The sequence below is a fragment of the Pseudophryne corroboree genome (genome assembly GCF_028390025.1).
Source record: "Pseudophryne corroboree isolate aPseCor3 chromosome 3 unlocalized genomic scaffold, aPseCor3.hap2 SUPER_3_unloc_25, whole genome shotgun sequence".
Taxonomy (NCBI): Eukaryota; Metazoa; Chordata; class Amphibia; order Anura; family Myobatrachidae; genus Pseudophryne; species Pseudophryne corroboree.
The window spans coordinates 544,294-572,228 of record NW_026967514.1 but is presented as its reverse complement, the minus strand read 5'-3'; the positions used below and the strand labels follow the sequence as shown (position 1 = coordinate 572,228).

Below are 27,935 nucleotides of genomic sequence, written 5' to 3'. Positions count from 1 at the left end.
ATATATACGTATATATTTTTATATACCTTTTACCAAAAAGGGCTAATTTTGCCGCTTTTTTCTCCCTTATCTGTTAAGGGTAACATACTGTCCAATTTTGGTCTCTCTTTACTAATTCTACTATCATCCTTACCTAATAAAAATCCGGTGCCGGATCGCCCTTAGTTTCTGTACCTCCCCTAGCATAGCAAACTGGACAGCTGGTTCAGGTGTCACTGGCAGACTAGACCTCACCTGCAGCAGTGAATCCTTGGCCCTTATCAGCTCCTTGGTACCCTTGACACCAACATCTTCTTGGTACTGGCATTCGTTCACCAGTTCCTGATCTTCCATCTCTGGAAATGGAAAGCTTGGAAGCTGCACTTTTCCCAGGTCTATTGCTGTATCAAGCAGATCATGACTCTGGGTCTTGTCCTCTGTGTGTGGTACATTGAGCCCTCCCACCACATGTACCTTAGCTGACTGGTTAGTCCTTTGTAAAGGAATGCTGTAACTCAGCTGTTCCTGATATATTCCTTGCATAGGGTAGCACAGGGTAGCATTCACTGCACTTACCCACACTGTATGGTCCAGACTCCATGTACGCCTTTCTGGGGATAACTGCCTCCTGAAGTGATCCAACACACTTTGCTCCCTGGTCTGTTCACTCCACCTTAGAGTGGATTCCATCAGCCGACTGCTCGAGCTCTCCTTCCTCTGACCCAGTCGCTGGCTTGGCAAATCTCCTCCATGCAAAACTTCAGACACCAGGTTGCGTTGCTGGCCCATTTCCTGGAGCACATCCTGATTAGACAGGGGAGTCTGTAGAGTATTGGACATTGTAGGACTGTTGTCTAGTAATCCCAGGACCTCCTTTATTACCCGCATCCGATCCTCGGGTGTCGCGCCATCTCCCAGCGCTTCTAGACGGGCCTGTAATACCTCCGGTGTCCTTTCAAAAGTTTCTCCAACCTTCCCTTCTCCAAGGGCTTTCAGACGGGGTTGTACTAACCCTCGGGATCCCACCTCCGATCCTCCGCTCTCCCTGCGGTTACTGGCATCGAATGTCCCGGCTGTAGGTCTCTACCATTCCGTCACTTGTTCCTCATTGTCTGACTCCTCAGAGTCCTCCTCCTCATCACAAGGGTGTTCTTGATCCCATTTCAGCAATTTCACAATTAATGATTCCTTTACATCTGTTGCGGTCACCTTAATACCGCGTGCTCGACAGACCATATGCAGGAATCTCTTGTTGAGGTTTTTGTACACCTCTGTTTCTGCCTCCATACTGCTGACTTTACAAACGTACTGTGACATTTCTCGCAACAACTTTTCAGCAAGACACCTGGCTACTGTGTGCCAAACTGTTTACAAGGCTCTTAGGTGCCCTCCGCTGATACCTCTCGCAGCCTTACCCAGGCTAAACTAAGACTGAGTGACCCCACTGCTTGCCACCAATTGTGAGGATACGGATTCTCTGATCACTCAGGTAAACAGTTTAGTAAAGTGGCAAATGCCCTTTATTGTAAATATACACACACAGTACACAAAACAGTAACTATTACATGCCAGGATGGTATCCTACTTACTAAGTCCCCACAGTAGTTTAGAATTACAGTCTCCTGATGTCACATGCCAGCAGTAGTTCTGCGTCCCCTGGTCTGGGATACCAGCTCACACAGTGCCCTTTGCCACTGACAGCACCGCAATGTCTAGTCAGTGTCTCCACTCCAGAGGTACATCCACTCTCTCTGACCTTCTGTGTAGATCTCTCCCTCAGTGCACGTCCAGTAGCCTCTTGAATCCAGCAGATTCTATCAATGCTTCTAGGCCTCAGCACACTGGCAGCACTCTCTTACCAGTAGCTTTCAGAAGCCAAACACATCACTCCTCTCAGGCCAGGAACTTCCGTGCACTCCCTGTTTCCATAGCCTCTGTTATCCTCAAACCTTTGTCTGTCCTACCATAAGGTGACACCTTCTGGCTCTGTATTGGGTGGGTTACATTAAAGGGGCTGACTACAGAACACTTTCAGATAGACCTACTTTCACATGTCCAGGCATGTCCTCTAGCACACAATAGATGTTAACTAAATGAACCTTACTTAATCTGATTGTGTAGCCTGGAATCCATTGTGTGGGGAAGAATGAGGGGGGTGTATGGACTGACATCTGAGACTGGCTGTATCTCCAACACCAAACAAACAGGTTATCATAGCAGTCACATGGGACGGGGACGGGGACATTATTTTACAAACTATAACACAATAACCAATACATTCATATATATACATCTTCATATGAATTCTGTACATAACATCAGGCTAGACATATTATTCCCTGATAAACACAAACACATATAACAGAGGGATGATGTTTCACAATAATATGTGATGTCCATTTATACAGTTCTATTGTGAATCCAGGCAGCATGCTGTATAGGTGATAACCAAGTTCTGTCCTGTCTCTTTACACTAACGCACTGAATCCAGAAACAGTCTGGCAAAAAGTACTCCTCATGAGCCAGCTGGGGCTGTGTCCGTTACAGCTTCCACCAAGTAACCTGCAGAATCTTTTATGTGACCTAGAGTTAAGACCATTTCATCTTTATCAACTGTGTCTATATTTGCAAGCACGTTGTCTGACCATTTTTCCACAGTGTTACCGACCCATGCACAAGCAATCGTGGGTCTAAGTAACGTTCTGGTAGTCATATAAAGGGACTTTAACGCTGTTTCTAATTTACGGTCAGCAGGTTCTTTTAACGAAGCTGACCCTGGGGCAGGTAAAATAATTTTCTTAAACAGCCTAGAAATTGAAGTGTCTACCATGGGGGGTGATTCCCATCTGTTCCTGTCCTCTTCAGGGAAGGGATACGATAAACGTATCCTTCTAGGAATAATAAGATTTTAAACCTACCGGTAAATCTTTTTCACGTAGTCTGTAGAGGATGCTGGGGACTCCGTAAGGACCAAGGGGATAGACGGGCTCCGCAGGAAACATGGGCACTAAGAAAGACTTTAGACTATGGGTGTGCACTGGCTCCTCCCTCTATGCCCCTTCTCCAGACCTCAGTTAGAGAAACTGTGCCCAGAGGAGATGGACAGTACGAGGAAAGGATTTTAGCAATCCAAGTGCAAGATTCATACCAGCACACACCAAACACACCGTATAACTAGGAACACAAGAACCAGTCAACAGTATGAAACAACATAGCATCGGCACAAAACCGATGAAACCATAACATAACCCTTATGTAAGCAAAACTATATACAAGTCTCGCAGAAGTAGTCCGCACTTTGGACGGGCGCCCAGAATCCTCTACGGACTACATGAAAAAGGTAGATAGAGACTTAGTACTGTGTTACCCGTGCTCAGTAGAATGTGATACAGGGAGACTCACCTCGCTTCCAGGACTGAACAATACATTAGCAAACGCTGAGTGGATCCAGACGCTAATAGTGTACACACTCACCCCGTGAACCTACAGTGAACACAGACGCCTATGTTACGACTGGGTCTTTTTAGATACACAGCGTCTCAGGCGAAAGCGGGAAAATGGTTCATGGCGGGAGACTCGGATGAAACTGGTCATGAACCGGGGGGAGAGGTGAACAGGGGAGCATCTGACTCCCCACTGGTGACATCAATCCCATACTACCTCTGGAGCCTATGATCCTGAAGGCCTAGCGCTGGTGCACCCTAGGTGGCAGCAGCATCAGTGACTGTTTGGTAGTCTCCTCCAAAACAGTGCGGCTGTGTCCGTGTTCCCCCTCTAAGCAGAACCGATGCCTTACCTTCTCCCCATGCTCCGGCTACAGCCAGGTAAATTCTGCTGGACTTGCTAGTATATCCGATGCAGACTCCCGCCAAAACAGCACTGTACTCATGGGTAAGCGTGGTCACGACCCGGCGAGGAATTGTTGGAGCGACTCTTTCTAAGGTAGGTGTAAGATGCTTTTTAGAAAGATCACTCAAGAAAAATAGACTATAGAAATAAAATAAGAAAGCTTATAGCTGCTAAAAACCAGCAGCTCCCTGACCATGGTCTGGCTCCTGCTACACCAAACAAAAAACTGATTTGCCTGAGCCAGGAGGTGGGGACATATGGACGGGCCCACTGCATGCTGGGAGGCCAAAAGCTTTGACCGTTTGGTGCAAATCCACTGTCGCGTCATCATATCCCAATGTTATCCTGTGGATAACCTGTGGACCCTGCAGGAGAAAAAACTTGCAGCAGCTGGGATAGAGTTACATAAAATGAGGAGCTGGTGCAGCTGGTTAATAAGCTGGAGGAAATCACAGGAACTATACAGCAGCTGCAGCAAATAGAGTCAAAAGTTATCATAATGCTGCTTCCATTGACCTGTGTGAGGCTGGCCGGGATGCTGATGCAAAAGGAGATCCAAGCAGGTGGTGAAGGAAACCTGCAGAGTTCCAGCCTAGATGTGGAAAGCTGTGGAGAGGTGGCTCTCTAGGAGAAGGTAGATCTGATGGTAGGTGACAAAGTGCCAGATGTGGCAGCTTCCAGGTACACATTGTGGATCCGGTGGTGGCTGTGGTCTCTCAGGGTCCGGTCTAGGATTGGCCATCAACCATTGATGATCAGGAATCATTGATGGTCTACCTGATGATACCTAGTTTTACCATCAAAGGCAGAGAGAGCCAGGAAGTTACCCGCCATTGATAGTAGCTGTGACGATACAGAGTTCCAAATCACTCAGGCACAGTGGTAGATAAAAAAACAACGGTGGTTTATTGAACAGAATGGGCTATAAACAGCTCAGCACACCTCTGTAATCCAATTCCACATGACAATTCCCACCACAAACTCCTGACAGAACATCACTTCTTAATCAGAGAGCAAAGAATCTCTCCTTTCAACTCTCTGGTTAGCTCTACCAGTAGCTTCATATAGCAGGGGTGTGTGTGACATATTTGTCTAAGGATCTTACAGCATTGGAATACAATACATATTCTAATCAAGGTGATTACATCAGCCAGAGAGCAACCATGTCTGGTCAGCTCACTGTTGGACAATAGGGAGTAAACAAAAAGGGACAATGGTACCTTATATGACTCACCGTTTAAGTGTCCACTGTGGTGGTGGTAGTAAACAATAGAAAACCAGGTCTAACATGAATACATTATCTAAAGTTGTAACAGATAACGTAACACAATTGCATATATTAATATTAAGGTTGATTTAAACACAATATTGGGTGAGCAGTAATGGACATGTTATGGAGAATGAGGAAACAGATGAATTTAATGTATAGGGATATGGGGATAAAAAGTACATATTTGACATGAGAAATGAGACATAGCTATATTGTCACAGACCTCTCATTTCCTCACAGTAGCCATGGGCCAGATGTTATTTCCCATCATTTACAGACTTCTGTCGCTGAACCGAGATGATAGGCTGTCAGCCAGTAGCCCTGCACCGCTCCGGCTCTTACATATAGTGTGCTGTTCCAGCTGGGAATGGGATGCCCCATCCACCTCACTGACGTGACAGGCTCAGCTGTCAGTCATGCAGCCACACTGCGCCCACTCTCTCCGTACTCATACATACATGCCTTTCTGGGAGTGTCTCATCCTGGTTGTCAGTGAGACAGTGTCTCTGGCATGTTACAATCCGGGTATCTGGACGCCATTACTTACCATTCAGATGTCTCCTGAGGCTGGCTCAGCGTTCCAGGGCCGGATCTCGCCTGCGTTGCTGATGTCCATACTGTACATCTCCCTCCTGTCACTCTAAAGCGATGTCACAAGCGGCTTCATGTTAAGTCTTAGAATGGCGTCTCCAGCCCTCCGTGGCCTCTGCCGCCGTTCCTGTGTTTCCAGTATACAGATTCATCAGTGTGGCGTCTCATGCCTGCCGCGGCCTCCGCTGTCATCCATGTGGTTCCAGTATGCAAGTTGTCGGTGTGGCGTCTCCTGCCCTCCTCGGCCTGCGCCGCCATTACTGCTGAATCTCCACATGGTTTCTCAAACTAGCTTTCCCTCCAAGTGCTAACATGGGCGCAGCCATGTTGGTTTCTATCATATGCCTCAGTTTCCACCAATCCGCTGCTCTACTGGAATCTGCATAATTGTTCAGCCAATGCCTGCCTTGCTGCAGGTATAAATATCCTGTGCCTGAACCAGGAGATCGTCAGTGCTTTGGTTGTCAAACCTTGTTTCCAGTCTCTCTCTCCTGTGGTTGTTTTTCCAGGTTTCCAGCTCCTGTCTCCAGCCTCCACTAAGAGACCCGCACCAGCCTACCACCTGCGGTGCAGCCTGACTCTGCAGTCCTCCGTGACTACTCCAGTTTCCAGCTACAGATCCATCTGCTTCCAGCAGAGATCAGCTTCTCTTAAAGTGCCAGTGCTTTTCCTGCAGATTTCCACAAACCACCGGTACCAGTATTTCATCGCTCCCAAGCTTCATACGATCATTTGGCTGGTACCATCCAGCATCCACTCCGTGTTAACACCTGACTGGTTCCAACTAGTACCCACAGCAGCTACTTCATCAACAGCGGACCAGCTTTCCAAGGAACATCAGCTGGTGTGTTCCTGGGCTATTCTCACTACTACAGTCGGGCCTGGTAAGGACTTTCCATCTCAAGGACAATAAGAACTGTACCTAATTCTACCAGAGCCCTGTGGCCATTGCCAACCCGTAGTACCCAGGAACTGTGATATACTTACTGTTGATTATAGTATTTATTTTACCACTGCTGTGACACATGGAGCTTGTTTAATAAATGATTATTGACTTTTACTTTGGTTGTCGTGGTCACGCCTTCGGGCAATCTTCCTGCGTGTAACTTACATGTCCAGGGGTCTGATTCAACCTCCCAGGTTCCACTACATCTCAGCCCCTACAACTGAGGCTTCCTCCCGTCAGCTCAGGCCCTCAGTTGTGACATGGCACAGCTGTGTAATCATGATGTGAGTGTGTATGCTTAGTGAGTACTGCAGTGTAGCAGTGTGGTGGGGAGAAGGGGGTTGCTACACCAATGAGTCAAGAAATGGAGTAGTTGGATGGGACTCACACAGCAGGTGGTGAAAAGCTTAAAAAGGAGTGGGTGGATGGGGAAGGATCTGGTAGGTTCAGAAGGGATTAGTGAGGGTAAGGACTCTCAAGGAAGATTGGAGTGGGATCCCACAGGTACCAAAGTGGGTAAAGAGCAGCTTTTAGGAAGGAAATAGGTAAGACAGACCCTGTGTTTGACCCTTCTTTACCTCATGCAGGGTCGATCTTTGGACTCTCCAGTTCCTCAGGGGGCTGTGGATCCTTTTTGCCCACTACCTGGCAGTTCTGTGGTCATCTCAGGCCATGAACCTCCCAGGTGCCAGGCCTCCAGATAAACATGAAATGGTCATGGAGATGGTCCTGGGCTCTGTGGAGTAGGTGGAAAAAGCAAAGGAAAGTTGTGACCCTTCTGAAGGGGCAATGGTGGACATTGTGAATGGTTAAGGGAAGGTTTTTGTGGGTGAAGAGGGAGTTATGCCATATATACCAGAAGCATTGGGTCCTCAGCCTATATGTTGTGCCACCATTAATGTGGATTCTGTCTTGTCCGGCCAAGCTTGATTTACGGGCGTTGTAATTTTTATAAGCAGGATAAAGGCTGAGTTTTTTATTTCTGCAGTAGACTAGAATAAGCCCAGACAGTCCCACTTCCATGATACCACCTGAATGTGACGGTCAGTGACCACCGTGCCATCACTTACCTGTATGCTTACACGAAACAGAATGATGGAACACTTACACGGTTTCTTTACATCTTCTGGGGTCCACTCCGAGATTAGACATTATGGCGTAATTACTCAGACGGGAATATAAAACAGAATAAAAAATAAAAGCTTTAATGTAATAATTAGATGCAAACAAAAGCTTTTATTATGAAATACAGGGGAGTATCCGCACCATATAGATGTAACATACAACAAACCACCGCAGATGGAACCCGGGTGACTCTAATGCACATGATAATGTACAGGGTATATATGGACAGGATCTTGTATAAGAAAACACTCGACACTCCTGATCAAGATGAGTGTCTGCAACAAGTTAGGCAAACTAGAAGAAGTGAAAACACGTTCCAATGGCCGCCATATTGTCGTGCAGCAATACAGATTGTGGAAACTGGTATTAGACATTCACATTTACACAAAGCACAAGATACAAAATAAACAGCAGAAAAAAGACCTAAGCATTTGGGATGTATTATTTAGGAAGTAAATAGAGGTACATTAATGAAAAGCGTGAGTAACAGTCATCAGTCTGCTTGTGAAGGTCTCTAGAGTGGAGGCCTCTTGGACTGTGCAAGGCAGTGAGTTCCATGGTCAAAGCTAAACGTTCAACCCATAAATGAATGACAGGAGATTCTTGGTACTGCTGGTAACAGTCCATCTGTAGAAGCAAGCAAGCAGGGCAGTAAGGAGGCAGAAGCTGCTTCTAGTTCCTTGGACCATGTAATGTTGGGCTGGGAAGGTCAGTTAGCCAATTATGAAATAGATTTGTCATCTTAGAGGCAGCCGGTGAAGGGAATAGAGAATGGGTGTTAGGAGGCAGGAACGGGCTGGTTAGGTAACAGCTTGGCTGCTGCATTCTGTACTAGCTGCAAGCTCTGTAATTCTTTTGCTGGGTGACCCAGGTAGATGGCATTGCAGTAGTCTATGAACTTCTGAGGGAATCAAGTGCTTGATTCTGGCTATGGTCCACAGATGGAAGAATGAGGATTAGTATGTGGCAGATACCTGATGTCTGTGTCAGCCACATACCAGGACAACACAAAGATTCAGCACATGTTTAGTATTTTGCAATTCTGAACACCAAAGCATAAATCCAGATGGTTGGTAAAGCTGTAGTCTTGTCCTTTGTTCGGGAGCTTCTATTATGTTTCACAAAGACTGAGTCACAGCCAACTGGTATCATCCACCCCTGGCGCTCAGCTAGACAACCATTTAGGATTGGTATTAGGTTCTCAGTACATGGAGCAAAAAGCAGGTCATCTGCATACCAGTGGTAGACCAGGCCATGATGTCTGATTATATCACCCAGTGGTAGCATGTATATTTTATAAAGCATAAGAGATCGGATTCACCCTTGAGGAACATTGGACGGCAGTGATAATTATACTCCAGAAGATGTAAATGGTTCCGTACTTGGGTAATGTCTAATATGTTCAACAAGAGCAGATTTATTTCTCTCACAGCATGAAAATGGCTTCTCATCTGTGAAATCGCTGATGTTTAACAAGAACTGATGTCGATGAAAAACATTTCCCACACTCAGAACAGGAAAATGGCTTCTCACCTGTGTGACTTCTCTGATGTATAACAAAATGTGATTTGTGTGCAAAACATTTCCCACACTCAGAACAGGAATACGGCTTCTCACCTGTGTGACTTCTCTGATGTGTAACAAGAGCTGATTTCCATGCAAAACATTTCCCACACTCAGAACAGGAATATGGCTTCTCACCTGTGTGACTTCTCTGATGTATAACAAGATCTGGTTTCGATGAATAACATTTCCCACACTCAGAACAGGAATACGGCATCTCACAGTGACTTCTCTGATGTATAACAAAATGTGATTTGTGTGCAAAACATTTCCCACACTCAGAACAGGAATACGGCTTCTCACCTGTGTGACTTCTCTGATGTATAACAAGAGCTGGTTTCCGTGCAAAACATTTCCTACACTCAGAACAGGAATATGGCTTCTCCCCTGTGTGACTTCTCTGATGACTAACAAGATGTGATTTCAATGAAAAACATTTCCCACACTCAGAACAGGAATATGGCTTCTCACCTGTGTGACTTCTCTGATGTGTAACAAGAGCTGATGTCTGTGCAAAACATTTCCCACACTCAGAACAGGAATACGGCTTCTCACCTGTGTGACTTCTCTGATGTGTAACAAGATCTGATTTATATGCGAAACATTTCCCACACTCAGAACATGAAAATGGCTTCTCACCTGTGTGACTTCTCTGATGTGTAACAAGATCTGATTTCCATGCAAAACATTTCCCACACTCAGAACAGGAATACGGCGTCTCACCTGTGTGACTTCTCTGATGTGTAACAAGAGATGATTTCTGTGTAAAACATTTCCCACACTCAGAACAGGAATACGGCTTCTCACCTGTGTGACTTCTCTGATGTGTAACAAGAGCTGATGTCTGTGCAAAACATTTCCCACACTCAGAACAGGAATACGGCTTCTCACCTGTGTGACTTCTCTGATGTGTAACAAGAGCTGATGTCTGTGCAAAACATTTCCCACACTCAGAACAGGAATACGGCTTCTCACCTGTGTGACTTCTCTCATGTCTAACAAGATATGATTTATATGTAAAACATTTCCCACACTCAGAACATGGAAATGGCCTCTCACCTGCCTTAGCTGGCTGATGAGTAATACGGTTTGTGTTCTGTGTAAAACATGGTGCATCTATAGAACAAGGAAACACTGAATCTACTCTCAGAGCTGTAACAGATGCACCAATATCAGAGTGATCAGGAGAACATTTCCCAGGATCAGAGGGATCAGCTGATAGAGCTGGATGTATAATTGGGGTAATGGGGTTATCTCCTGGAGAATCCTGTCTACTGTCATTATCTTTTATGTCACAATCCGGGGATAACATTAGATGTCCTTCTGAGATATTCCTGCTTGTGTGTCCATCTCCTGGAAATAAAATACATTAATATATAAAATGAGTAGACAAGACTCAGGGTGTTACAGGATACAATATATAATTCTATAACTGACATTTTTACCTGTAATCATTGCTTTTATGTTTATTAAAAAACAAAAAAAGCTAGGATGCTTAGACTGGAGCTTGATCAACACTGAATGCTCATGTGGGATTACTAGAGGGGACGTGGACGCTCCTGTGGGATCACTAGAGGTGACGTGGACGCTCACGTGGAATTACTAGAGGTGACACGGACGCTCACGTGGGATTACTAGAGGTGACACGGACGCTCACGTGGGATTACTAGAGGAGACAGGGACGCTCACGTGGGATTACTAGAGGAGACAGGGACGCTCACGTGGGATTACTAGAGGAGACAGGGACGCTCACGTGGGATTACTAGAGGTGACAGGGACGCTCACGTGGGATTACTAGAGGTGACAAGGACGCTCACGTGGGATCACTAGAGGTGACACGGACGCTCCCGTGGGATCACTAGAGGTGACACGGACGCTCCCGTGGAATTACTAGAGGTGACGTGGACGCTCCCGTGGAATTACTAGAGGTGACACGGGCGCTCCCGTGGAATTACTAGAGGTGACACGGGCGCTCCCGTGGAATTACTAGAGGTGACACGGGCGCTCCCGTGGAATTACTAGAGGTGACACGGGCGCTCCCGTGGAATTACTAGAGGTGACGTGGATGCTGACGTGGGATTACTAGAGGAGACATGGACGCTCACGTAGGATTACTAGAGGTGACACGGACGCTCACGTGGGATCACTAGAGGTGACACGGACGCTTATGTGGGATCACTAGAGGTGACACGGACGCTCATGTGGGATCACTAGAGGTGACATGGACGCTCATGTGGGGTTACTAGAGGTGACATGGACGCTCATGTGGGGTTACTAGAGTTGACATGGACGCTAACGTGGGATTACTAGAGGTGACATGGGCATTCATGTGGGATTACTAGAGGTGACATGGCCACTCATGTGGGATTAGTAGAGGTGACATGGACGCTCATGTGGGATTACTAGGGGTGACATGGACGCTCATGTGGGATTAGTAGAGGTGACATGGACGCTCATGTGGATTACTAGAGGTGACACGGACGCACATGTGGGATTACTAGAGGTGACACGGACACTCATGTGGGATTACAAAAGGTGACATGGACGCTCACGTGGGATTACTGGAGGTGACATGGACGCTCATGTGGGATTACTATAGGTGACATGGACACTCATGTAGGATTACTAGAGGTGACATGGACGCTCATGTGGGATTACTAGAGGTGACATGGGCACTCATGTGGGATTACTAGAGGTGACATGGGCTTTGCAATAATAAAACAGCAAAGAAGAGAAAGTGCTGTCCTGTTTGCGCACTAATAAATAATATATAACCTTTATTAAGTAAAGTATGTAAGATAAATCAGTGATATATAAAACAAAGGTAAATGTATAAAGGTGCATAAAGTAATCAAAAGACAATTGTATTTGTTGTTAAACATCGGCATGTATATTATATTGGGCGATAATTGATTCAGTGCTGGTAATCCTGTTCAGTAAGAATATATTAATATATTACACCCATACGAGGATGGGATAAATTACACATTTAATAATATTGTGGCAGAGTTTCCTCCAGCGGTAATCTCAATGTAACATCATACTGTATGTATAAACATTTTATGGGGGGGGATTCAGTTCATCGCAAAAACTCCCTAACCAATTAGCCGCAAAAAGTTATTGGTGCAGCCGCCCAAGAAGAGCCCACCTTCCTTGTGGAGTGGGCTTTCACTGATTTTGGATGCGGCAATCCAGTCGCAGAATAAGCCTGCTGAATCATGTTACAGATCCAGCGAGCAATAGTTTGCTTTGAAGCAGGAGCACCCAGCTTGTTGGATGCATACAGGATAAACAGCGAGTCAGTCTTTCTGACTCCAGCCGTTCTGGTTACATAAATCTTCAAAGCCCGGACTATGTCAAGTAACTTGGAATCCTCCAAGTCACGAGTAGCCGCAGGCACCACAATAGGTTGGTTCAAATGAAAAGATGACACCACCTTTGGCTGAAATTGCGGACGAGTCCGCAATTCTGCCCTGTCCATATGGAAAACCAGATAGGGGCTTTTACATGACAAAGCCGCCAATTCTGACACACGCCTAGCCGAAGCTAAGGCCAACAGCATGACCACTTTCCACATGAGATACCTTAGCTCCACGGTTTTAAGTGGCTCAAACCAGTGGGATTTCAGGAAACCCAACACCACGTTAAGATCCCAAGGTGCCACTGGTGGCACAAAAGGAGGCTGAATATGTAGCACTCCCTTAACAAACGTCTGAACCTCAGGCAGTGAAGCCAGTTCTTTTTGAAAGATAATGGATAGGGCCAAAATCTGGACCTTTATGGACCCAAATTTTTGGCCCATAGACACTCCTGACTGTAGGAAGTGCAGGAACCGGCCGAGCTGGAATTCCTCTGTAGGGGCCTTCCTGGCCTCACACCAAGTAACATATTTTCGCCATATACGGTGATAATGCTTTGCTGTCACGTCCTTCCTAGCCTTTATCAGCGTAGGAATAACTTCTCCAGAATGCCTTTTTCCGCTAGGATCCGGTGTTCAACCGCCATGCCGTCAAACGCAGCTGCGGTAAGTCTTGGAACAGACAGGGCCCCTGTTGCAACAGGTCCTGTCTGAGAGGCAGAGGCCATGGGTCCTCTGTGAGCATTTCTTGCAGTTCCGGGTACCAAGTCCTTCTTGGTCAATCCGGAACAATGAGTATTGTTCTCACTCCTCTTTCTTACAATTCTCAGCACCTTTGGTATGAGAGGAAGAGGAGGAAACGCATAGACCGACTGGAACACCCATGGTGTTACTAGTGCGTCCACAGCTATCGCCTGAGGGTCCCTTGACCTGGCGCAATACCCTTTTAGCTTTTTGTTGAGGCGGGACGCCATCATGTCCACCTGTGGCAGTTCCCATCGATTTACAATCTGCGTGAAGACTTCTTGATGAAGTCCCCACTCTCCCGGGTGGAGGTCGTGTCTGCTGAGGAAGTCTGCTTCCCAGTTGTCCACTCCCGGAATGAACACTGCTGACAGTGCTTGCACGTGATTCTCCGCCTAACGAAGAATCCTGGTGGCTTCCGCCATTGCACCCTGCTTCTTGTGCTGCCCTGGCGGTTAACATGGGCCACTGCGGTGATGTTGTCTGACTGAATCAGCACTGGTTGGTTTCAAAGCAGAGGCTCCGCTTGACTCAGGGCGTTGTATATGGCCCTTAGTTCCAGGATATTGATGTGCAGACAAGACTCCCGACTTGACCACAGCCCTTGGAAGTTTCTTCCCTGAGTGACTGCCCCCCATCCTCGGAGGCTTGCATCCGTGGTCACCAGGCCCCAGTCCTGTATGCCGAACCTGCGGCCTTCGAGGAGGTGAGCACTTTGCAGCCACCACAGAAGAGACACCCTGGCCCTGGGGGACAGGGTGATCAGCCGATGCATCTGAAGATGCGATCCAGACCACTTTTCCAACAGATCCCACTGAAAGATCCTCGCATGAAACCTGCCGAAGGGAATGGCTTCGTATGACGCCACCATCTTTCCCAGGACTCGCGTGCAGTTATGCACCGATACCTGTTTCGGTTTTAGGAGGTCTCTGACCAGAGTCACGAGCTCCTGAGCCTTCTCCGCCGGGAGAAACACCTTCTTCTGGTCTGTGTCCAGAATCATGCCCATGAAGGGCAGACGCGTCGTAGGGATCAGCTGCGACTTTGGAATATTCAGGATCCACCCGTGTTGTTGCAACACTTCCTGAGAGTGTGCTAGGCCGATCAGCAACTGCTCCCTGGACCTCGCCTTTATGAGGAGATTGTCCAAGTATGGGATAATTGTAACTCCTTGCTTTCGAAGGAGTACCATCATCTCCGCCATTACCTTGGTAAATATTCTCGGTGCTGTGGACAGGCCAAACGACAACGTCTGGAATTGGTAATGACAGTCCTGTACCACAAACTGAGGTACTCCTGATGAGGTGGATAAATGGGGACATGCAAGTAAGCATCCTTGATGTCCAGCGACACCATAAAATCCCCCTCTTCCAGGCTTGCAATGACCGCTCTGTGCGATTCCATTTTGAACTTGAATTTCTTCAGATAAATGGTCAGGGATTTTAAATTCAAAATGGGTCTGACCGGACCGTCCGGTTTCGACACCACAAACATTGTGGAATAGTAGCCCCATCCCTTTTGAAGAAGGGGAACCTTCACCACCACCTGCTGGAGATATAACTTGTGAATTGCCGCCAACACTACCTCCCTTTCCATGGGAGAAGCCGGCAGGGACGATTTTAGGTAACGGTGAGGGGGCGTCACTTCGAATTCCAGCTTGTATCCCTGAGACACAATTTGTATAGCCCAAGGATCCACCCGTGAGCGAACCCACTGGTGGCTGAAATTTAGGAGACGTGCCCCCACCGCTCCTGACAGCGTCACGCGGTGGATTTAGTGGAGGCTTTTTTTGAATGAAAGAACTGCATTTGGTAATACGGTGCTTTGGCTGTGAGGGAACATATGGCAAAAAATTCGACTTCCCAGCCGTTGCTGTGGAAACCAGGTCCGAGAGACCGTTCCCAAACAATTCCTCACCCCTGTAAGGTAAAACCTCCATGTGTTTTTTAGAGTCGGCATCACCAGTCCACTGCCGAGTCCACAGGACCCTTCTGGCAGAAATCGACATTGCGTTTACTCTAGAGCCCAGTAGGCAAATTTCCCTCTGGGCATCCCTCATATATAAGACAGTGTCTTTGATATGTCCCAGGGTCAGTAAAATAGTCTCCCTGTCCAGGGTATCTATCCCCTCAGACAGAGTATCTGTCCATGCTGCTACAGCACTACACATCCAGGCCGAAGCAGTTGCTGGCCTCAGTAGAGTACCAGAATGTGTATAAACAGACTTCAGGATACCTTCCTGCTTTCTATCCGCAGGATCCTTTAGGGCGGCCTGTGACGGCAGGGCCACCTTCTTAGATAAGCGTGTCAACGCCTTATCTACCCTAGGGGAGGATTCCCAGCGTAACCTGTCGGTTGGCGGGAAAGGGTACGCCATAAGCAATCTTTTGGAAATTACTACTTTCCTATCAGGGGAATACCACGCTTTTTCACATAATTCATTTAATTCATGTGAAGGGGGAAAAGTCACTTCTTGCTTTTTCTCCCCATACATATAAACCCTCTTGTCAGGGACAGGGTTTTCCTCTGATATGTGCAACACATCCTTCATTGCTATAATCATGTAGCGGATGGCTTTAGTCAATTTAGGCTGCAACTTAGCATCATCGTCATCGACACTGGAGTCAGAATCCGTGTCGATATCTGTGTCAACAATCTGGGATAGTGGGCGTTTTTGAGACCCTGACGGTCTCTGCGCTGTAGGATCAGGCATGGGCTGAGACCCTGACTGTCCCAAGGCTTCAGCTTTATACAACCTCTTATGCAAGGAGCTTACGTTATCATTTAACACCTTCCACATATCCATCCAATCAGGTGTCGGCGGCGACCCCACATATCATCACTTGTTCAGCCTCCACGTATCCTTCCTCGTCAAACATGTCGACACAAACGTACCGACACACTGCACACAACCAGGGAATGCTCACTTTAGGACAGGACCCCCACAAAGGCCTTTTGGGGACACAGAGAGTATGCCAGCACACACCCCAGCGCTATATAACCCCAGGGATTACACAGTAATTTAGTGTTTACCCAGTAGCTGCTGTTTATGACAATTTGCGCCTAAATTTATGTGCCTCCCCCTCTCTTTTTACGCTTTTTCTACCTGGATACTGCAGGGGAGAGCCTGGGGAGCTTCCTCTCAGCGGAGCTGTGGAGAGAAAATGGCGCTGGTGAGTGCTGAGGAAGAAGGCCCCGCCCCCTCAGCAACGGGCTTCTGTCCCGGGTCTGTGTAAATAAAATGGCGGGGGCTCGTACATATATACAGTGCCCGGCTGTATATATGTGTCTTTTTGCCAAGAGGTATCCTAATTGCTGCCCAGGCCCCCCCCCCCCTGCGCCCTGCACCCTACAGTGACCAGAGTGTGTGGGTAGTGTGGGCGCTACCTCATGTGAAGACAGGAGTCTTCTGCCACCGATTTCGATGTCTTCTTGCGTCTGCCGGCTTCTGACTTTGCGAGGGGGACGGCGGCGCGGCTCCGGGAACGTACGACCAACGTACCTGTGTTCGATCCCTCTGGAGCTAATGGTGTCCAGTAGCCTAAGAAGCGCAACCTAGCTTCAGTGAGTAGGTTTGCTTCTCTTCCCTCAGTCCCTCGTAGCAGAGAGTCTGTTGTCAGCAGAAGCTCTCTGAAAATAAAAAACCTAACTAAAATACTTTCTTATTAGCAAGCTCAGGAGAGCTCACTAAAATGCACCCATCTCTGGCCGGGCACAGATTCTAAATGAGGTCTGGAGGAGGGGCATAGAGGGAGGAGCCAGTGCACACCAGTAGTACTAATTCTTTCTTAGAGTGCCCAGTCTCCTGCGGAGCCCATCTCTTCCCCATGGTCTTTACGGAGTCCCCAGCATCCACTAGGACGTTAGAGAAAATTTGATTTACCTGCGGTAGCTGTGGAAACCAGGTCCGTCAGCCCATCCCCAAACAATACGTCTCCCTTATAGGGTAGGACTTCCATATGTTTTTTGGAATCCGCATCACCCGTCCATTGGCGAGTCCATAAGAATCGTCTCGCCGAGATAGACATGGCATTGGCCCTAGAAGCCAGCAATCCAATATCCCTTTGAGCAGCTCTCATAAATAAGACTGCACCTTTAATATGGGCTAGAATTAACAATACAGTATCTCTATCCATGGTATCAAATTCAGCCGTCAGATCATCTGTCCATGCTGAAATTGCGCTACATACCCATGCCGACGCAATAGTCGGTCTTAGCACAGCTCCAGTATGCGAATAAATAGACTTTAAAGTAGTCTCCTGCCTGCGATCCGCAGGATCCTTGAGGGCCGCTGTGTCTGGAGACGGTAGCGCCACTTTCTTGGACAGGCGCGTTAAGGCCTTGTCCACAGTGGGAGGTGATTCCCAACGTACCCTGTCCTGTTTAGGGAAGGGGTATGCCATATAAATAATTTTTGGGATCTGCGGTCTCTTCTCCGGAACTCCCAAGCTTTTCCAAAGAACTTATTTAGTTAATGAGATGTGGGAAAATAAATAATCTGTTTCTTACCCTTAAACATGTGTACCCTTGTGTCGGGGACCGAGGGTTCATCCTCAATATGCAACACATCCCTTATTGCCACAATCATACACTGAATGCTTTTTGTCACCTTAGGTTGCAATTTCACTTCATCATAGTCGACACTGGAATCAAAGTCCGTGTCGGTAGTAATGTCCACAATTTGTGCTAAGGGACGTTTTTGAGACCCCGACGGGCCCTGTGAGTCGGTCCAATCCGAGGATTGACCTCTTGATGCCTCCCTGGATTCAGCCTTATCAAGCCTCTTATGTAAAGATGCCACACTTGCATTCAACATATGCCACATGTCCATCCATTCCTGAGTCGGCACTACCGACGGGGACACACCACTCATTTGCTCCACCTCCTCCTTGGAGAATCATTCCGCCTCAGACATGTCGACACGCACGTACCGACACCCCACACACACAGGGATAAACCTATAAGGGGACAAAACCCCAACCAGGTCCTTAGGAGAGACAGAGAGAGAGTATGCCAGCACACACCCAGCGCCTAAATAACACCGGAAAAAATAAATGACCAGATAGCGCATATATGTATATATGTATATTATATATATATATATATATATATATATACACACCAAACAAAAAACCCAGCACTCTCCTAAGCAGCTTCATTCACCTTAGGAGAGTGCTGGGTTTTTTGTTTGGTATATTTGAGTTTGGTGGTCACAGCCCACCGCACCCCAACCCCTGGGAATGGCGAGTGCAGTGGTTCCTCGTGTTTGTTTGTATATATGTATATATATATATATCTATCCAATTCCCACTCACTGCGTTACCAATGTGCCCCCCTCCTCTTTTTCCAGCCTGTGAAAGTGTTCAGCAGGGAGAGAGACCGGGGAGCCAGCGTCCTCATGCAGCTTCTGTGGAGAAAATGGCGCTGGTTAGTGGTGAGGATCAAGCTCCGCCCACCCGACGGCGGGCTTCGGTCCCAGTGCAATTGTAATAAAATGGCGGGGGATCTGTGATTTACTGCCTCCGCAGCCTAATCATACTCTTTGTGCATCAAACTTTGAGGATTATTGCTGCCCAGGGCGCCCCCCCGCCCCCCCTCCCCCCTGCACCCATCAGTGCTGCCTCTGTGTGTTGTGTCTGGGAGCAATGGCCTTACCTCAAGAAGATCTGAAGTCTTCTGCCACCTGAGATGTCTTCTATCTTCTCATACTCGCCCGGCTTCTATCTTCCAGCATCTGTGAGGAGGACGGCTGCGCGGCTTCGGGACGAACCCCAGGGCAAGACCTGTGTTCCGACTCCCTCTGGAGCTAATGGTGTCCAGTAGCCTAAGAAGCAGAGCCTGTCAGTTAAGTAGGTCTGCTTCTCTCCCCTCAGTCCCTCGATGCAGGGAGCCTGTTGCCAGCAGTGCTCCCTGAAAATAAAAAACCTAACAAAATTATTTTTCTACAGAAAACTCAGGAGAGCTCTCTGCAGTGCACCCATTCTCCTCTGGGCACAGAATCTAACTGGGGTCTGGAGGAGGGGCATAGAGGGAGGAGCCAGTGCCCACCCATAGGAAAAGTTCTTTTTAGGTGCCCATGTCTCCTGCGGAGCCCGTCTATACCCCATGGTCCTTACGGAGTCCCCAGCATCTTCTAGGACGTAAGAGAAAAAGGCTTTGTAGATGTTTACTACTGTATTGTCTTACTGACCTATAGTTTCCTACTGTATTGTCTTACTGACCTATAGTTTCCTACTGTATTGTCTTACTGACCTATAGTTTCTTACTGTATTGTTTTACTGACCTAGTTTCCCACTGTATTGTCTTACTGACCTACAGTTTCCTTTTGTATTGTCTTACTGGCCTATAGTTTCCTACTGTATTGTCTTCCTGACCTATAGTTTCCTACTGTATTGTCTTACTGACCTACAGTTTCCTACTGTATTGTCTTACTGACCTATAGTTTCCTTCTGTATTGTCTTACTGACCTATAGTTGCTTCTGTATTGTCTTACTGACCTATAGTTTCCTACTGTATTGTCTTACTGACCTATAGTTTCCTTCTGTATTGTCTTACTGACCTATAGTTGCTTCTGTATTGTCTTACTGACCTATAGTTTCCTACTGTATTGTCTTACTGACCTATAGCTTCCTTCTGTATTGTCTTACTTACCTATAGTTTCCTACTGTATTGTCTTACTGACCTATAGTTTCCTTCTGCATTGTTTTACTGACCTATAGTTTCCTTCTCTATTCTTACTGACCTATAGTTTCTTCTGTATTGTCTTACTCATCTAGTTGCCTTCTACATTGTCTTACTGACCTATAGTTTCCTGTCTTACTGACCTATAGTTTCCTACTGTATTGTCTTACTGACCTAAAGTTTCTTCTGTATTGTCTTACTGACCTATAGTTTCCTACTGTATTGTCTTACTGACCTATTGTTTCTTCTGTATTGTCTTACTGACCTATAGTTTCTTACTGTATTGTCTTAGGGCCCTACACACTAAAAGATTATCTGTCCAATCTGGCAATGTCTGGGAGCAAATGGCAATTTACTATTTGCTCTCAAAGATTGGAAAACAGACAAAAATGGACTTTCAGACAAATTGGTTACATTTGTTTCATTAAACCAATTTATCTGAACTGTGTTTGTCCATTTTCTTGATTTTGGGAGCAAATGGTTGATTGTCATTTGCTCCCAGACATCGCCAGATTTTCTTTCCAATCAGCCAGATTGGACAGATAATCTTTAAGTGTGTAGGGCCCTTTACTGACCTATAGTTTCTGACTGTATTGTCTTACTGACCTATAGTTTCTGACTGTATTGTCTTACTGACCTATAGTTTCCTACTGTATTGTCTTACTGACCTATAGTTTTTTACTGTATGGTCTTACTGACGTATCATGGCTTACTGTAGTCTTACTGGTCTATAGTTTCCTTATTTATTGTCTTGCTGACCTATAGTTTCTTCTGTAATGTCTTACTGACCTATAGTTTCTTCTGTATTGTCTTACTGACCTATAGTTTCCTTCTGTATTGTCTTACAGACCTATAGTTTCCTATATACATAGTTTTCCTGTCTATGTATGGTAGGTATGGAAGGGAGACCTACCATACATAGACAGTATATATAAGCCTCAGCCTCTCCCTTCTGAAAATGATAATGAATAAGGTGTATGTGTGGATACCATGCACATGTAACTGATTCTATTTACAGGAAACAATAGGGAGAGCCCACGGCTGTCTGGCAGTGTTCTAGATGGTTAAGTATTACACATATGAATATATTTCTTCTAAATAAAATATTTTTCACCCTGATTGATATAATACTGATAGTAAGACAATTCAGTCAATAGTAATCTTTCTTTTAAGTAAGTAAGATCCATATATATGAATTTTTAGTGAATAGTTATTAAAGGTTATATTTTAATTGCAATTAAGTTAACAAGAGTGCTCCCAAAAAGGAAGTTTACTTCTTTCTTTCCGGACCGCTCTTCTATGCAGAAGGGAAATATCTGCTGTTTATTGAGAGATGCTCCCTGTAAGGAATTTACCACTTGCAGCTGAAATTGCAAAAGACCCCACCGCTTGCATCAGGTAAATTAATGTCTCCTATGATTATGACTTCTCCCTTTAAAGCCATTTTAGTGATGTCCAACAATAGATTCCTGTCCAAATCCTGCCCCAGGCCACGTGGTCTAGAGATCACCCCAATATGAATAATGTCCTTTTTCCCGGTTTCTGTGGTGACCAAAGGGGCCTCAGATTTGTCTTCAATATTTTGTATTAATTGAAGTAGCATTTATGCTTTTTTCCCACATACATTGCTACGCTTCCTCCTACACTGACCATTCTATCCTTCCTAAATAAATTGTATCCTGGTATAGCTATGTCCCAGTCATGATTCTCATTGCACTATGACTCTGTAATTGCCACAATATCCAGGTTATCCCTGGTCATTATCACAATTAGCTCTGGAATTTTGTCTCCTAATCTCCTAGCATTTGCACACATAGCTTTAAGAATTATGTCTGTGCATCTGTTATTAGTAGCCATGTCCAGACAGTACAAAATAAATGACAAGTTTAAAGTTGAAATTACCTGTTTGGTGATGTTGTTCAGTATTTGGTATTTGTTTTTTTAACTAATCAGGAATCACAAACTGTCCTTTACACCACGACTACACCTCACTAAATGAAAAGATATAGTAAACATGACCACAAATGGCCAAATAGGTCTACTATATACAAGGAGTTATTTAATACCTGCATCATCTAACAAAATGAAGGTTATTTAATAAATGGTTGCTAAACTGAGAAATTTAGATCCCATACAAATTACACACTACTACTTATATATGATCCCTAAAAACTTCTGCTTGTTACTTTTAATAACATTATAGTGTTGTGTGTAATAACTCTCTTCATCTGATGTTTGTCATGGATAACCTTGTGTTATAAACACCCAACTGAGAACTGGGATGATGGCAGAGGATGGTGTAGAATAAGAGATTGCTGTAGTGACTGAGCAATGAGAATATGTTACTTCTGTAATAAGTGTTTATTACTCACCTGTGCTGATATCTGTAGGGATCTCCTCCTCCTTACACTGCTGATCACCCCTCACATACGTTTCTTCTTCTCCCTCTGTATCTTCTGTCATCATATCAGTCGCATACGTCTCTTCTTCTCCCTCTGTATCTTCTGCCTTTATATCAGTCACATACGTCTCTTCTTCTTCCTCTGTATCTTTTGCCTTTATATCAGTCACATACTTCTCTTCTTCTCCCTCTATATCTTCTTCCTTTATATCAGTCACATACGTGTCTTCTTCTTCCTCTATATCTTCTGCCTTCATATCAGTCACATACGTCTCTTCTTCTCCCTCTATATCTTCTGCCTTTATATCAGTCACATACGTCTCTTCTTCTCCCTCTATATCTTCTGCCTTCATATCAGTCGCATATGTCTCCTCTTCTCCCTCTATATCTCCTGCCTTTATATCAGTCACATACATCTCTTCTTCTCCCTCTATATCTTTTGCCTTTATATCAGTCACATATGTCTCTTCTTCTTCCTCTATATCTTCTGCCTTTATATCAGTCACATATGTCTCTTCTTCTCTCCTTATATCTTCTGCCTTTATACAAGAAAGACGTTCTACCTAAATAACCCAAAAAAAGATGATTTTGGTACTTACCGATAAATCCATTTCTCTGAATCCTCTAGGGGACACTGGAGTCTTATACAGTAGGTGTGTGAAGCTTGCAACCGGAGGTGTGGCACAATCTAAAATTAGCATTGTCTGCACAGCCGGCTCCTCCCCCTTCACATCCCTCCTCCCTCAGTTTGGAAAACGTGACTGAGAGAATAGGACATGATACTATAGCACTTGGCGAGGAACCGAACCGTACAACAAAGCAACAGCATCCAAGAAACTCTTAACAGAAAAACTAACGCTGTTTGCACGAACTGTTTGAACAAGAACTTTGAACACAGCAGGTTGACAGCACTGAGGCGGGCATCCAGTGTCCCCTAGAGGATTCAGAGAAATGGATTTATCGGTAAGTACCAAAATCATCTTTTATCTTTCATCCACTAGGGGACACTGGAGTCTTATACAGTAGGGGACGTCCCAAAGTTATCCCCAAGGGAGGGAGTGCTGTCGATGGCCTGCAAAACTAAACGTCCGAACTTAGAATTTCCGGACGCCAAGGTATCAAACCTGTAAAAGTTTGCGAATGTGTGGGCTAAGACCACGTTCTCGCTCTGCAAAATTGAGTAGTGGAAGCACCTCGAATAGCCGCCCATGAGGCACCCACTGATCTGGTATTATGAGCACCAGTCTGAACCGGAAACTGCTTACCACAGGAAATATTAGCTTGCCGATTGGCAAAGCTATTCCATCTAAACAAAGACTGCCTAGATGCTGGCCAACCATTCTTTGGACCAAACAAAATGGTCCGACCTTCTAAAGGACGACGTAACTTGTAGTATATTCGTAAGCTCGGACAACATCCAAAGACACGTCCCCTTCTGCGAATCCCTGAAAGGATGGGACCACAATCGGTTGGTTTACCTGAAACCCCGAAACAACCTTAGGAAGGAAATCCGCTCATGTACGGAGTTTGGCCTTATCCTTCTGGAAAATTAACAAAGGACTCTAACCTGATAGGGCTCCTTACACCGAAACCCTTCCAGCCGAAGCCAAGGCAAGTAATAACGTGACCTTCCAAGAGAGATATTGCAGGTCTGTTCTTTCCAACGGCTCAAAAGATGGTGATCTCAAAAATTCCAACTACAAATCTAAGTCCCACTGCGCAGTGGGAGGACGGAAAGGAGGTTGTATCCTCAGAACCCCCTGTAAAAAGGTTTGAACCTCTTGTAAGGACGCTAACCGCTGTTGAAATAGGATGGAGAGAGCCGAAACTTGAACCTTCAAGGAACCTAGTCTTAGTCCTTCATCTAGACCAGCTGGAGTGAAAAGTAGAAGTCTGGGTAAGTGGACGTTCGTCTAATTCTACCCATGTTCCTAACACCAGTCCATGTACTTCTTCTAATGTCTGCAGTCGTACATGGGTGTCACCGGCTTTTGAGCAGCGATCATCTTTAGGAATAGCCATTCTTGGTATACCTCTCACTCTTAAGATCCAGGTCTCAACAGCCACGCCATTAAACGTAGCCTGTTCAGGTCTGAGTGGAGGAACGGCCCCTGATATAGCCGGTCCTCCCTTCGAGGTAACTGCCAAGGGTCCTCCGCTAGTATCCCCCGTAAGTCCGAGTACCAACCTCTACGGGGCCAACTTGGTGCTATGAGAATTGCCCATACTCGCTCTCGTATTACCCCTTTTTGGAGAATTCGGGGTATGAGTGTGAAAGGCGGAAAAATGTAAACCCTTCTGTAACACCAAGGAAGTGTCAGCGTGTCCACTTCCTCTGCTGCTGGATCTCTTCTTCTGGACACATACCTGGGCAGCTAATGATTTTGTCGAGATGCCATCAGGTCCACCTGAGGTAGACACCATCTACTCACCATCATGTCGAAGATCTGTGTAAGCACCGCTCGCCTGGATGCAGTCCTGGCGACTGTGATAATCTGCTTTCCGGTTCACTGTTGACCATTGACTATATCTTCGGCTAAGAGAAGCGAATTGTAAACTGCTTCTCAGTTCGAGAATGGTTATTGGTAACCCTCTCTCCAGTAAAGTCCATTTGCCCTGAAAGTGGTGGGACTCTAGGACAGCTTCCCCAACCTCTGAGACTGGCATTTGTTATGAGAATCCTATAATCCAAATTATTATAAATTCCAAATTCTTGCCTGCTGCAAGGGTCTCTATAACCGCTTCTATAAGGGAATCTAAACTCCTGATCTAAGGCAGACTTCAGTATCTTGCCTCTTTATCTATAATAAGACCTTCTTCCTCCTTCGTGTAAGATGAGGATGGTTCTCTTAATCGACTTGTTCGCATTTCTTTATGCTTGCGCAGGAGGGATAAATTTAAATCAGAAATTCCTCCATAGTCTTTGAGAATCCCTCAGTCCTTTCCGACTGCTGTTTGCGGGATTCTGACATTTCCTTTGAAATACCTGTTAGGGCTTGCTCCCATGACCTTGGCGGAGCCTTCCTCCCGTGCTGGACGCCCTTAACTAGACAGGCAACGCATACCCAGGAGCCACTCACCCTTGCTCATCTTACTACATTTTGTGGAAACATAATAAGTCTTAGTGTTGGTGGTAAGTGCTTTTGACATTTGAAGCCGTACCCCACAGAGCGCTCTTCAGTGCTTCCCCCCTTTATAATAGGAACAGAAAGACGGTAACGGGTGCTGGGAGTAAAGGTACACTGGATCCCCCTAGCTGGATCTTTCTAAACACTACACACAAAACAAAAAATAACAATTTATAATAATAATATCACCAGCCTCGTTGCAACCCTCACACACCCAACTGTATTTCAGTTCTGAGGTCGGGGTTGTGATCCAGTCGTTCCCATCATTTCATCGGGATCTTTTGTTTAGAAGTCCCTTGAAAATCTAAAGCATAAAAATGCCTGTCAGAATCCATTGAAAATCCATTGCAGCAGAGTCCTAAATACAAATGTCCAGTAGAGGGAGCAGTTGCTCTATTATAATAACCCGCCCCTCTGCTCTGACCGGCCAGGAAGCCTGTCTATTCTAATGGTAATAACGCCTGAGAGAGTCCTAAATACAAATGTCCAGTAGAGGGAGCAGTTGCTCTATTATAATAACCCCTCCCTCTGCTCTGACCGGCCAGGAAGCCCGTCTATTCTAAAGGTAATAACGCCTGAGAGAGTCCTAAATACAAATGTCCAGTAGAGGGAGCAGTTGCTCTATTATAATAACCCGTCCCTCTGCTCTGACCGGCCAGGAAGCCCGTCTATTCTAAAGGTAATAACGCCTGAGAGAGTCCTTTTGGCGCCTCTATTCATTTAAAAATAGCCGCCATTTATTTAATAAATATTTATTACTAAGGCTCTCTGGGTCCTTCCTAGGGTCACTCTACCCCCTTAACGGCTGCCCCAGGCCGGACTTACTAGCAAGAGGATCAGTTTCTATTAATTTCCCCCTTTGTCGTCACAGTCAGCCCTCCGCTGGCGGCGGGAAGGGACGAGAGATCATCTGAGCGGGCGGTGGACCCACTTCCCAAGCGCCCGTAGTGTGTGTGATGCTGCTACTGACAGGCGCGCTGTGTCTCCCTCCGCTGGCGGTGGGAGAGAGCTAGAGACCATTTCAGCGTGTGGCGGGAGGTCAGTGCGCGTCCCCGCTGTATGTGAGGAAGCCGCCGCTGACAGCCGCGATGCGTCTCCCTCCGATGTAGAGGGGGTGGGGGGGGGGGGGGGAGCTGACATGCAGCGGGAGTAGAAGCCGGCCAGGGAGTGTTTGAGCCCGCGCTGTGTGTATAAAAGAAGTCGGGCGGCGGGGGAGCTGCGCTGCTAGTCTGCCAGGACTTAAGTTACAGGAAGCCTGGAGGCAGCAGCGTGCACACTGGCCAGATAATAATAATTTTTTAAACCTTAAGTTGTGGGAATTGGAAGGAGTCTGCTAATAGCCTCTTCCTTTCTATCTAAGGCCCATATTACCCACCAGTACTCACTGCCCATGGAAATGCTGACTCTGTGCTCCGGATTTTCCATAGAGAGATGCAGATCCCTTTATATGGGATCATTGTCTCTCTAATTCAAAGGCTTTTGTCCCCCTTTTCATTAGGTTGACGCAGCCTGAGTTTTCTGTAATGTTACCTCCTAGGCACAATTTTTCAAACTGAGGGAGGAGGGATGTGAAGGGGGAGGAGCCGTCTGTGCAGACAATGCTAATTTTAGATTGTGCCACACCTCCGGTTGCAAGCTTTAGACCCCTACTGTATAAGACTCCAGTGTTCCCTAGTGGATGAAAGAGAAATACAATTTAAATTGAGGTGAAACAGTATAATATCATTGTATAAGACACATACAGCTTCTCTACACATTAGATCCAAGGATATTAAAAGAACTTAAAGAGGTGCTGGTAGCACCATTGACAGAATTATTCAACCAGTCATTAGCTACAGGAGAAATTCCAGGGGACTGGAAAAGAGCAAACGTAGTCCCACTGCACAAAAGTGGAAGCAAGGAAGAGGCAAACAACTACAGACCAGTGAGTCTTACATCAGTAGTAGGGAAATTGATGGAAACACTCTTAAAAGAAAGAGTTGTAGATTATCTCAAATCCGGCAATTTACTGGATCCCAAACAGCATGGATTCACTGGGGGAAGATCATGTCAAACAAATCTTATTGACTTTTTTGATTGTGTGACTAAAGTGATGGATAAAGGTGGAGCCATGGATATACCTTATCTAGACTTTAGTAAGGCTTTTGCCACAGTCCACATCGCAGACTGCTAAATAAACTTGAAAGTTTGGGATTGGATATTAGGATTATTGAATGGATAAGATCTTGGTTACATGATAGAAAACAGAGAGTTGTGGTAAATGGAGTGCATTCACAGGAGGGAAATGTTACCAGTGGAGT

At 46.0% G+C, this 27,935-nt stretch overlaps 1 protein-coding gene across 2 annotated transcripts in view; it reads right to left on the bottom strand.

The window, feature by feature from the left end:
- Window positions 1–7,863: 7,863 nt before the first annotated feature.
- The window catches only part of LOC134983821 (zinc finger protein ZFP2-like), a 28,242-nt gene continuing 8,170 nt past the window's right edge, over window positions 7,864–27,935 (bottom strand). For both annotated transcript variants that reach the window (XM_063949450.1, XM_063949451.1), the window contains exons 6-7: window positions 22,479–23,070; window positions 7,864–10,676 (exon numbers count right to left, since the gene is read on the bottom strand). In XM_063949450.1, the coding sequence (XP_063805520.1) occupies window positions 9,208–10,676; window positions 22,479–23,070 (2,061 nt within the window). In that variant the 3' untranslated portion in view covers window positions 7,864–9,207. The remainder of the gene's footprint in view (window positions 10,677–22,478; window positions 23,071–27,935) is intronic.